This window comes from Chelmon rostratus, chromosome 9 (assembly GCF_017976325.1).
Source record: "Chelmon rostratus isolate fCheRos1 chromosome 9, fCheRos1.pri, whole genome shotgun sequence".
Lineage (NCBI taxonomy): Eukaryota > Metazoa > Chordata > Actinopteri > Chaetodontiformes > Chaetodontidae > Chelmon > Chelmon rostratus.
The window spans coordinates 10,753,151-10,765,744 of NC_055666.1; the positions used below are offsets into that span (position 1 = coordinate 10,753,151).

The following is a 12,594-nucleotide window of genomic DNA, read 5'->3' on the forward strand; positions in this document are numbered from 1 at the left end:
ACAAACAGCATTAACTTGCCTCAGAGACAGAAGCGAAGAAATGAGATACAGAAATGATTCGCACTTGAGATGAGACAGCGACTCTGACTTATTCTATACTAGCTGCAAGTAAAACAACGCTGAAACAATATTGAATGGATACAATGTGAGGATGTGGTGGCCTCAAATCATACTCAGAAAACTTTGGTTACCAATTCTGCTGATATACAGTATGCAAAGTGACAGCACACGGCTGGTATAGAAAAAGTATTTACATATTACACGTGACGGTGATCCATTTCGACATGAAACGATTTCTTTAAGGTGATTTCGCCGTTTTGTCCGAAAGGGGCTCCATCCAAAGGTTTCGTAAAGTGAATTTAAAAAAAAAAGGTCAAATTTGATTTCATGGCATCTCTACATCAAATAGCGCTGGGGGGCGTAAAAACGTGTTGGTCAAGAGGAGGCGTGTTTCATAGGATGGGAACGAGCTAACGGCTGCTGAGATGCCACAGAAACACAAGGTAACTCGTAAGGCGTAAAAAAAAAAAAAGGAAAAGAAGAAACGGAGGAAAGACCGCAGGGAAACATAAATGTACATTCCAAATATCTGACAATCATAAAAGAGGCTCCAGTTAGTGTTAAAGGTTGAAGCCACAGGAGCTGGTAGGATGGGCTGTGCTAGCTGTTTCATAGGAAAGGAGTGAACAGAGAGGGGCTCTCTTTACAACTTCAACACGCGACTTCACATGCAACCCTGAGGCAGACGGAGAGAGGACTATGGCTAGTTAGGGACTGCTCACGATAATCACTGGACCACTGGACTTTAGAGATACTGCCTGACCAGACGCATCCATTACGACTAATATTAAAGAAAAGGGTGTAAATCAATGCAAAGCGGCAAAATATGAGAAGCAAGTGCGTAGTTGCAGTTTATGATTCGTTGCATGAATATGCTGGATCATTTTTGCCACTCTGGCTAGAAAAAGAAACAGGAAAAAAAAAAAAAACCCTTTCAAAGCTTTTTTTGTGAGCAGAGGCGTGACATTATGTATAAGCCACTCGTTCTCTGAGAGACAGGCGTTTCTCTGATGTGGAAATACTGTTTGCCACACAGCAAATATAGAATTCCCACCAACATTGCTTTCTGAATTACACAAACAAAGCTGCACGGCTACCCTTCGACGTGAGTAACCTGGTAAGGATTTTGAAGAATTTGTTGTCAGATCTTGTGTGGGAAAGTGCTCTGCATTATTCACACGGGATAATAACCCTCTTGGCCACGCTTTTATGTTAAACATCCTCTCTGCTACAGAATCGATGTAATCAGGAGGAAAATGTCGTTTTTGAAATGAGCATCGACGACATTCGGTGTTCACATACATGCAGCTGGGACGCCTCACGGCCCTATGGCTCCTTCATTAGCTGTGAATCCGAAACGGGAAAACGCCACGATGAACGCTCGGGGTAATGCGAGACGTGAAAGAAACTGGACGGATCAAAATCACAGGCTTTCCATAGAGATGGCTTCTGAAGTATGACTTTAGTGAAGATATTACTCACTCCTCCCTCAAAAAAGTTCAAAGAACCCAAACCCCACATATATTGATTTAGAAGCAGGAAAGCTGCGAAGCGTCTTGCAGAATCAAGATGTCAAGATGTTACATTCACAGTAGTGATACCGGCTGGACTTAAAAAAAAACAAAACACACACACAAACAAGATGAGACGGGGTTTTGGGCCTCTGACATACAATCTATTTTAAACCTGCGAGTCCAGGATGTGCTACAAGCTGTCTTCATCTGTGTGTGTGTGTGTTGTAGGAACGAGATAACGACACGTATGAGACGCACATCTGTAGAGTGTGACTGGGTTTGGGGTGTGGCCGGGAGGGGGCGCTCGCAGACCCTGATGACCTTGTTGAAAATGTGCTCAGTGTCTGAGATAAAGTCATGTAGCAAACCTGCCAGTTGCATATGTGGCCTGTTCTCTTGAACCTGAAGTGACGGCACCTTTCGTCACATCCCTTCTCATCTCATACAGTTTTCTAGGTTCAAACACGATTCAGTGAATTTGCAATAGTGGCCATTAGTAATAGCATTACGTTTGCATATTGCTCCTTATTAGCCTTAAGTGGGCTATTTATATAAAAGGCATGTAGTTAATTTGATGTAATCTTTAAGGTAGAGCCATGGTGTGGACTAATTTAACTTCAATCTTTGATGGAAAATAAAGGGTATTTTCTTTTCCGGAGTTCGTGGATACATTCCCCCACACACCCAGACTCTTCCTTTTTCCTCATTTGGTCTGTTTAAAGATTTTTTACTGTTCGATGGGAACTAGGGACTCACTCCAGCATAAACTCTTTACTATCGTCTGAAGTGAAGAAGAGGGACATTGGGACAGCTCTGCTCTTCGATTCCTGCTGCAGTTACTGTTGGTGGTTTTTTTTTTTTGTTTGTGTTTGTGTGTTCTGTACTTCTCCTCTGCACCAGTCTCTCCCCCCTTTTCTGGGTTAGCACTCGCCATCAGAGACCAGGAATATCATGGCTTCCTGTTTGCCAATGTCGGCCATGACCGTGGCCAGCTGGTTGATGTTGCCGCTGTGGAAATGCTGCGACTCCCACAGGTCCAGGATCACAGAGGTTGGACTCGCTTTGGATGCAAAGAAACTCATGTGTCTGCGGAGAGGGGAGCACAAAAATAACAGTGAGGACGAGAGATTTTTATGAAATCAAGCCACGTGCACATATCAAAACAGTCTCAACCAGCGGGGTCTGAGGAAAAGCATTTCAGCTGGTATTTTATGGTGCTGCTGCTTCTTCTCACTCTGTCAATGTCAGCTTTTATTGTGTTATATTGCTACATCCACATGTGCTGTGCTGGAGCACTAAGTAACAAAATGATAAAAGGTGTAAGAACCCAGTCTAGCTCTTGAAACTTCCATCAAAAACAAAATCAGAGGCTATTTTCATTTGAAGCTCAACAGCATAAGCCTCGTTCCTCTTTATTTGATGCTGAAATTGGCCCTAAATCCCCATATAGTAAATCCTATATGGACTTTTCTCTGTTAAGTCGGAAGTGACCTTTTCCATTTTAGGAGCAGAACCTTTACGATCAAACCCAATCAATGACAACAAAGCGGTGGCCCCAGCCAGCTGTATATTTGATGTTGAGTGGGACCCTGATCCCTGCAGCACCCGAAGATGCTTGTTTGATTTAATGGTCTTTTTCTGTTCTCCAAATGTCTGGGGCCTCCACTGTTATGTAGAGCACACACGACATTAAAAGAAGAGAACAGCGTCAACTCTTGGCACAAAGGGGGGGGGTCGTGTGGGTGTTTTTTTTTTTTGCTGAGTGGAAGGGGGGTGAGACGAGAGGCCCACAAAGCCACCGAGTCCTTTTCACCTTGAGAAAGGTCAGACGGAGTCCATTACTTCCCCGTGTCTTCTGTTTGCCTAGTGAAGCATTCTGTGATGGTTAGAAACATGGTCGATTCGGCAGCACTGACAGCACGGTGTCACTCTGCTATTTTGAGTCAATTGGATTTTATAGCGCACGCAGCCTTCCCCAGGCGTCGGGGGAGCACAACAAAGCCAAGTGGTGGTCAAAAAAATGGTCAGGGAACGAACCTTTGTGTCATTATTCAGATAAAAAAGACAGAGCTTAGCGTCCGACGTGTCAGTCCTGCTTATTCACCTCGCCGTGTGAAACACGAGCTTATCTTGTATGGCTCAGACACAGCCGTTTGCACAGTCTTAGGAGAGAAAGATCAAATAAAAAGGTTCTTGGCATTTTAAGTTTTATTGATCGGTCCCGTTCCGCTCGGTCTGAACACTTTACACACACAGAAACAAACACCGAAATAACAGCGTGAGAGAATGCCAAGGAGCCGCTGCCTTTTCAGGAGAACATGTTGTTAAGGACAGATCAAACAACAGAGCAGTTGTTCCTTCCTGAGGCCTAAATGAGAATTGATTGTGTTGAGCAAAACATTGCTAGTTAAACCTGCGGTGCATCAATTCAATTTGTGATTAATTGGGGTAAATAAAGTTGATTGGACAAATTAAGTGTACCTATTTGATTTCATTACGAGGTAGAAATTAAATTGGAGGATAAGGGATCGATGCCTGGCTCCTTTCTGTTACAGGTGCTCCTGTGATAAAGTACAGTAACAGGCTGAGCTCGGCACAGATCCAAACCTACTCCGTCTTTTTTTTTTTTTTTTTTTTTTTTTGGCCGCTGATGGGCAGCTAGCTTGCTACCTTTCCAATTACAACTGTTAAGCGGAATGTAGCAGCTGTGAGTTCAGGTGCAGACTTTAAGCTGCTTACCTGTTCCTGAGGAAAAAAAAAGGAAGAAGGGGGATGTGTTTTCTCTTAGAAGTGATAGCTGTATCCATCAAGTCCACATTAATCCTATAATGTTAGCTGTGTCAAATAAGGGATTAGTTTGCTGAGGCAGAACCTTGTTTACCTAAACTTTAGGAAAAACACTCGACTGCGGTGGTGCACTTCACACTGATTGTACAACTACAATTTCATAGTTGCTTGCTAACCTCTACATTAGTGCGACCATTCACAATCAGTGTGATTGCATGTTTATTATTTCAAACAAGCCGCTTTCAAGCACGCTACATACACTGCTGTGCAACCTCTGTTCTCGAGGGGTGTGGAGAAATGAGGCTCTGCTGCATTCCTTGAGAGCGTTGATCAGATAAGGTGTGATGGCACTGCGCAGGCGGTATTTACCTCTCAAGTTTAAGTCTTTGTGCTAGCATTCTCCAGTCGGCTCCGTTGGGACAGGGGGCGTCCAGGCTGCTGCAGATCTTCTGCCTGATGAGGTACGGGATCTGAAAGGCGCTGGGCCCTGCCAGAGCTGTGGCGTTACTGTCGATTAGCAAAAACTCAGTATCCACGGCTCGGGTGTCCTGGTGGGGATGATGGCCACAAAGCACACTTCAGAAAACAAACCCTCAGCATTGCATGAAAACAATTCCTCTATGGCTAATTAAAATGCTGAATAATGGTAATCGCTTGCTGGCTGGGAGCGAGTAGTTCTGCTGAGCGTTACCTTGGCGATGTTAAAGTCGAGGCTAAAGCTCTGTCCCTCCCCCTCCACCTGCCACACGCACAGCTGGCAGGTGAGCTCGCAGGTGCTGAGGCTGAGCCGCTCCAGAGTGAACGTGCAGTGGAGGTACCGCTGGGAACCGTTCCAGATGTGGTAGAATGGGATCTCCTGCAGAAGGAAGAACATGCAGCACGCACAAGCGGCAGCGCAGCGGCACAGTCAGAACTGCATGTCTGAAAGCCGCCGTAACAGGACCTCCCGCCTAGAATACACCCTGATTATCATTAATTACACTGACATAGGCTGTCATCGTTAGGTGAACGTGGCTAAATATATGTGAGGCGGCAGACTGACAGCATTCAGGTAAGTTAAAGGGGGATAATGTGACAAAGGGAGGGGAGATAATAGCTTGTCTGGCTGTCTGAGTTGATTACAGAAGCATCAAACTTAATATTTTAAGAGATAACACAACATATCTTCATCTCTGACATGAGAAACATTTCCTGTTCATCCATTATCTCTCAGTCTGTCTTTGCAGGTATATACTGTGTGTGCATTTCTGCACAGATCTTCAAATGATGCTGACACATCACAGCTCTTTGAATCTAAAACATATCATGTGACATAGAAATATATATGTATGCATAATAGCTCAGAGTGGAACTGCTGTACACCACTAGCTTCTGACTAGCAAACAGCTACAGCAAGGAGTGTTTGGTAGAATTTATTCAATGCTGACAATTTCTACATCTCTCTCTCTGTTGCTCCATATTCATGGCTCATTTGCATATCCCAAGAGAAGCAGAGAGGTAGCAGGAAAAAAAAGACAGGGCACGTTAACTCCTCACTTCACCCTGGGTTCAACAGCTGACAAGAACTTGAGTAAAGTGGGGCTGCAGTACATGCTGCCAACCAAACGGGGGCACTGTTACCCTGGCAGACAGATGACGGGGGGAGCCGGGTGAAACACGCAAAAGTCTTCCCGGGGGCCCCAGGGAGACTAAAGGCCTTTTCTGACCGCACTGCTGAGAGGGGAATAACACTTCCAAATGAACAGGCACAGTCCAGAGGAATAAGCCTCTGTTCTGGGTGCATTGTTGCTGCCGTTGCTTGCTTGGCACTGCCTGTGTGTTCTCTTTGGGGACCTGGTGCTCAGTGCTTACATAGCTGCAGCCAGAACATTTTCTAGTCCTCTTTGAACAGCCCTCGTGTGTCTGTTGCCGGGCTGCAGTGCAGTGGGCCACGCAGGTGTGTGGAGTGTAGGGGCGATGGAAAGGTTCCAAGAAGTTCCAGATATTTACATACTGCTCTATATTTCATCTCAGCTCCCTTTGAGAGAGCGGCGGCCAGGATAATCAATCAGCTTGCAGCTCTGGGTTAGTGCACACAACCCGGCTTCCATATGCACACGTTTACAACCTCATGCAGAAGCACAAAAACACGCACACTCTACACGCAGAGGTGCACACACACCTAATAAAGGTTCCCTCGACTTCAACGACTGAAAGTTGCAAACAGTGCCAAGATAGAAAAGGTTATTGGACAGTGGAGTCCTGCAATAACAGACTGAAAAACACTCCTTTGTGTGAATCTTTAAAGTGATCAACTGAAGCCAAACTAAAACATACTTAATTAAAACTCTGCACAAACTAAATTTAAATTTCTGGAGAGACGACCAGACCATGAACCCTCATTAACAATAAAAAGTTGCTCCTGAGGAAGATTACTCTGTAACATCGCTTTTGCCAACACGTGCACCATTATTTCATTTCTCTGGGCGGCTAATTTAAAATAACCCCAGACAACGTGGATTTTAAATTGAATGTACAAACAAACACATTAGGGAGCCCAATAACTGCTGATACACAAATTTGACAGATTCACCAAGGCACTTGTATTACATCTCCGTGCTCCCTCTTTGATCTGGAGTGACTCCCTGCCCCTGCAGCCCCGCAGGGCCGCCCAACGCACCTGGTAGCCGGCTAGCAGCTTGCTCCTCCAGTGCGCCTGGGGCATGTCATGGATGGACAGGCGCAGGTTGTGGTAGCTGTCTTTGAAAAGCAGGACGTGGGGCTCGTCAATCAGCCGACCCCCGAGCTGCCGCTCCATCTGCATCACCTCCTGATGAAAGAGAGAGAGCGGCGTCAGCGCTCACAGGGAACACATTTACCATCACAGGCACAGAGGTACGTGAAATTGAGCAAAACGAGGCATAATTGTGTAGGTTTCCTGTTTGGAAAAAGACTTTGTCAACACATGGACACACACCCACACACACACACACACAGGGAGAAATAAAAGGAAATACAAAAGAAGACACGGACAATGGTGGGAACAACAAAAAATGTGACTCAAACATGAACACACACAAAGGGACTTGCTTGTTCACACACTCTCTCTCTCAAATACACACACACACACACAGTGTGGGCATGAAGCACGGGTACAGGACATCTTAGGACAGGAAGATAGTGTCCCTGCATGCGGCCGCAGCGGGGCTGGACCGACTTGGCTCCACGGCGCTTTAATGTCACCACAAGGTTGATCCCCTGCCTCAGCGTGTGCACGCCGAGCTTCCAGCAACTGCATTAGCATGCAAATGCTGCAGCCATCCCGGCCTACTAGCTACCTGGGCTGTGATGAAGTAAGTGAACGAGTCATTAGTCAACTGCTCATTGTTCTCGCATGGCGAATCTCCTTAATTTCATTTTTGTTTTTGTGCCAGGAGAGATTTGTAAATGCATGCTTAATATTTTAATCTCTGTGGGACTTGCTCAGTGGACCATTTGTTGCCATCCAAATGACCATCTGGAATGGGATGATAATATCTGCTGTATTTTCCTCTGATCTATCAATTTATTTTTGAGCTGGATGCTTGGTGCTGAATGAGTCTTTAAGAATCCAGTACTTTGGATGGCATTCACATGTGCTACCTCACACTCCAATCAGAGGAGCATATTACAACAGAGAAAAACAGACCTCTGAAATGAGTAGTGAGAAAAGACCTCAGAAATAATATGTTCTTTTAATCTGTCTGAGGAGGGAAAAAGATGGCAGCAGAGGGAAAACAGGCAGCCAGAATACGCCTCTGAGTCTAGGAGAGATCTCAAAGACAACGGCTCCAAGAGGGAGATGTGCGTATAGATAGTGGCCATATGTTGAGTGCCGCATGCCAGCGTGGTTGCCCATGGTATGATTTCAGCAAAGACATCTAATTAAGGTGGAGAATGGCAGTAATTTCTAGCTGCACAACACTGATTCAATTTTCTGCCCTCTTTCCCAGGAATGGGCTAGACTGATTCCAATTATAATGGAAAGGAAGCTGTTAATTATCCATTTGGAATCTCTACCTGCTTTTGATATTTGATGTGCTCTCTTCTCCTCTGAATAAGCACTTCTGGGTTCAGCCGGAGAATTGAATTTCAGTGTTTGCTTAGTGCATTGCTAATTTCCATGTTTGCTTAGTGCTTATCTTCTTGTTAACATGAATATTATGCCCCCCCCCCCCCCCCCCCCCCCCCCCAACCCCACAAATGATTATCCATCTCGATTCCTGCATGTGCTTTGGTTTATCCCCGTCATCTGAATGCCACAGCACATTAAAGATGTACAATGATGCGTATGTGGCTGGCTGGAGTGTTTTCCTCACTGTAGTGCCACCCCGGAGTCTTGTGATGTTACCCAGCCCACTTACTCGCAGTGGGAAGGTCAGACAATGGCTCTGAATCAAAGCGCTGAGGTCTAATGAGTTAATAACAGGGGGCAGTGCATTCTCCGCAGAATTAAAAGCCCTCCGCTATTATGTCTCTTACGCAGACAAAAAGTCACATTATGAGGGCTTCCAGAGAGGTTCATTTAACACAGTTCTTAAGCACAAATTTGTTGGGGGTGATCAGCATTGCAAATTGGTGCTGGTGGACTTTGATCGGGTCTTTGACCTATAGCAGCAAATCTATAGGCCCTCTAACAAGAGAAAGAGTGCAGAATGCCAATTATCTTATTATCAACATATAGCTAGTAGACTGAATACTAACTGGCCTGTCTAGCAGTTTGTCAGGTTCAAGGCTGACACGGCAGGATTACGATCAAACAGGGTCTAGGACATGGCACTCCTGTTACCTGACAGGGAGGCTGAGCTTACTGAGGGAAAATACACAACAGTGTGCACGTGTCCTCGCTTTCTAATGACACTGTCTCGCTTGCGTATTGTTTATGTGTGCCTGAGTGCCTGTGAAAGTGTGTATTAGAGTGTGTTTTTGTGCAGGGTTTCAGCATATGTTCTGGACTGAGAGAATAATGGCCCTCTTTACGCCCCATTATCCTGTTAACAAATGACAGTGCGAGCGAGCTAATAGATGAGAGGCTAAATTTGACCATATTATTTACTCTTTCTGGGGGAAAACAAAGCAAGGTTTTGAATTAGTTTATCAAATCACATATTAATCATCAACTCTGAGCTAAATTGTGTTTGCGCTCAGTGACGATAAGAAGAGCAGCTTCTCTTAGACACCCTGACCCCGTACACGTGTGGAAACATTAAGATGCATGAGATGGGCGAGAAGTTCAAGTGCTGCAGGAGAAAAACCCCTTTTGTTCTGACGGAATTCGAGATAGCCTGTGGTGTGTGTGAAGACTGTGAATTTAGAGCCGGGCAGAGCCAAGACCACCCCCTGACATTCAATGAGGCTGGCTAAAGAGAGTGAGATAGAACAGGGAGGAGTGAAAAGAGCAGGAGCAAGAGAGAAGAGAGACAGAGGCAGCTTAACATTTGTGTCTCCAGGTCACTAGAGTGGCCAGCTTTAGCAGGAGCGATAACAGGATTACTGCAATCATGGCCACAGTTTTCTATGACTTCAACCCCCTTCCCACCCTCACTCATCTCCCGCCCCTCTCCTCGCCCGTCCCCTCATCCTCTCGGCTTGGACCAGAGCTGGGACTGTGATGGACTGGGGGCCGGGCTCCACCGGGAAACAAGAGACACTCACACAGCTAATCTCTTCGGGCTGGTGCTGACAGAAAGAGGTTAGTGGCTGCACCAAACTCTCTCTCGCAACAAAAACAGCCAGCCATCGGATGCAGGAAAGAAACACAGTCTCAACAAATCAAAGCATTAGCAGAGGCCTATATATATTATATATATATATATAAAAAGACCCGGACTCGTTCAAAGCTGCAGATTAAAATATTCTACTTCCCTCACAGCAAGGTCAAGCTACTACATGTGGTTCTCTATTGTTCTGGCGTGGTGTGGAACAAACTGAGGAACTTAACTGGCTCTGACGGGGATTATAACTAGCGTTTGATCAGTTAATTAGTCAAGCTACATGTCATCTGAAACATGGGAGAGATGCACAGGCTTTAATATCCTCAAACTCATCCTCACCCCTCCACTCTTAGCAATGCCGTGTCCTCGTGTGTTTAAAAATGTGCATTCATGGCGGCGATCCATTTTCAGAGCTGCTCTTTTCAGGCAAATGCATTTGTTTATAGAGAGTAGCCTGGCTATGTGGGCTCCATAAATCTGTGTATTTGTCAGCAGGATGTGACAGGCTTTTCCTCTCTGACTGAGAGTCTATCAGTCTGAGCTCCAGTGGCCGTGCCCGCTACAGTCAACTCTGATTAATAACTACAAATAGAAGGGACTTGTCTGCTCCGTTATAAATTGGGACTGTGTTTGCTAGGGAAAAGATGCACATTCTGCCTGATAAATCACAGAGCAGGACGGGCGAAAACAGCACACAGGAACGCAGAAATATAATATGGAAACAATTTCTCAGCTGGGCTCAGTGATAAAGCTGACTGTCCTCTTTAACTTAATGCCAGCAATTACTGGGCTATGCTCTCCTGTTTTTTCCCCAAGAATTCCCCGCCGGTGACTGTTCTGATGGAGGGATCAGAAAAACTGTATTACACTCACTCTGTACATGCTGGATTTCTCTCCTGTGATTCATAAAAGCGAAAAGTTTCTGCCCGAATGTGGCTCGCTGCTCCGGAGCTAGCAAGGGAACATCGTGGAGGGAGCACATAAACAGTTTATGACCCCTTTTAAGCGCAAATAAGAATAATAGCTTGAGGTCAAACGCTGTATAAAAGAATCCAGGAGCCACTATTTAACCAGTTAGACATCAATTAAACATGCGTTTAACACCGGAACATACATTTTTACAATCAAGACACAAAAAGCTGAATGTATTGGCCTCATTACATGAATATTGATGAAAGCATAAATTCTGCAGTCTGAAATACAATACTGGGAGTACAAAGGGTGTTAGCTCAAACACCTCCTCACCCTTTGAACCCAGATGTAGGATTTGGGTTGTTTTATGGCTGTTAATTGTCACTTAAACCCACTACAATGGCGACTAAAGAGTCTAAAGCTGTGCTAGCAGCTCTGTGAGGCTAAACATAGGCACAGCAGTGCTTTAAGCTCAATGCTAACACCAGCATGCTAACATGCTGATTGCTCACAATGATAATGCAAACAGGCTGATGTTAAGCTGGTCTGATATTTACTGTGTTAATCATCCTAGGTTAGCATGCTAGCATTTGCTAATAAGGCCGATTGTTTTGCAGCTATTTGGTAACAAACCACATTACTGGACAAATTTAAAATTGTGACCTGATGTTGACATTAGAGGAGAAGTCAGGGAATCTCTAAAGTCAGTGGGATTCATCCTCTGGGGACCGTGAATGCCTGTGCAATATGTTGTGGCAAGCCATCAACTAGTTAGACATGCTGCTAAGATGGCAAAAAAAAAGCCCCATACAGATATTCACTACGAAATCTACTGTATTAATATGCATGGTGGTCCCTAAAAAAGTCTACCACTAATACAGGAAAACTGACTTGTGCCTCAACTTCTGTAAAAAAAATAAATGTGACAGAAAGTGGGTGGCTTTTTAAAACTGTGTAACAACATTGGCCTTACAAAACATGTGGGTGTAAAGGAAGAACATTTAGTTATCAATAAACAGCAGGATATCTTGTCATTGTTCCACCACACAAACGTGGATTAGGCAGAGGAAAACACACTGAGCATTTTGTCCTTCAGACCCAAAGCTGACAGATTCTGAATATCACAGCTAAATATAAAAAAAAAAAAAAAAAAAAAACAGCTGCAGCGTATTCCAGTCCTAAAAAGACACCTTTGCCGGCACCCTTTCAGTTTAATTAGATGCTGGTGTTAGGTCTATCTCTGCACTGAGTCAGAGGCTTGGTTCACTGCAGGTGTTTCAATCAGTTGTGGGATGGCAGAACATCAGTGCTGCTCTCCCACAGGTCTAGCTGGGAACAACCATGTGCACAGTGAGGGCGCTACCAAACGCCGATCATGTCTCCTCTGCTCCTGTGCCAGCCTTGGCTGGGCCCATCAAGAGTGGGACACACATTAAATATTAACTTAATTGGTCCCGGCAGAGCCCTGCTAACATACGGCAAGCATCAGACAGAAATGTCACTGTTTCCCCAGAGCCCCCGCACACTTCGGATCAAAGACAATAACATTGGTTCTAATCTGCTGTAATTGGGAGATAAGAGATTGCATG

The 12,594-nt window shown here is 45.0% G+C and overlaps 1 protein-coding gene across 1 annotated transcript in view; it reads right to left on the minus strand.

Moving 5' to 3' along the window:
• Positions 1–980: 980 nt before the first annotated feature.
• unc5a (unc-5 netrin receptor A) overlaps positions 981–12,594 on the minus strand; it is a 121,876-nt gene continuing 110,262 nt past the window's right edge. The window contains exons 13-16 of the mRNA XM_041944653.1: positions 7,021–7,170; positions 5,053–5,217; positions 4,731–4,909; positions 981–2,660 (exon numbers count right to left, since the gene is read on the minus strand). Of these exons, the coding sequence (XP_041800587.1) occupies positions 2,495–2,660; positions 4,731–4,909; positions 5,053–5,217; positions 7,021–7,170 (660 nt within the window). The 3' untranslated portion in view covers positions 981–2,494. The remainder of the gene's footprint in view (positions 2,661–4,730; positions 4,910–5,052; positions 5,218–7,020; positions 7,171–12,594) is intronic.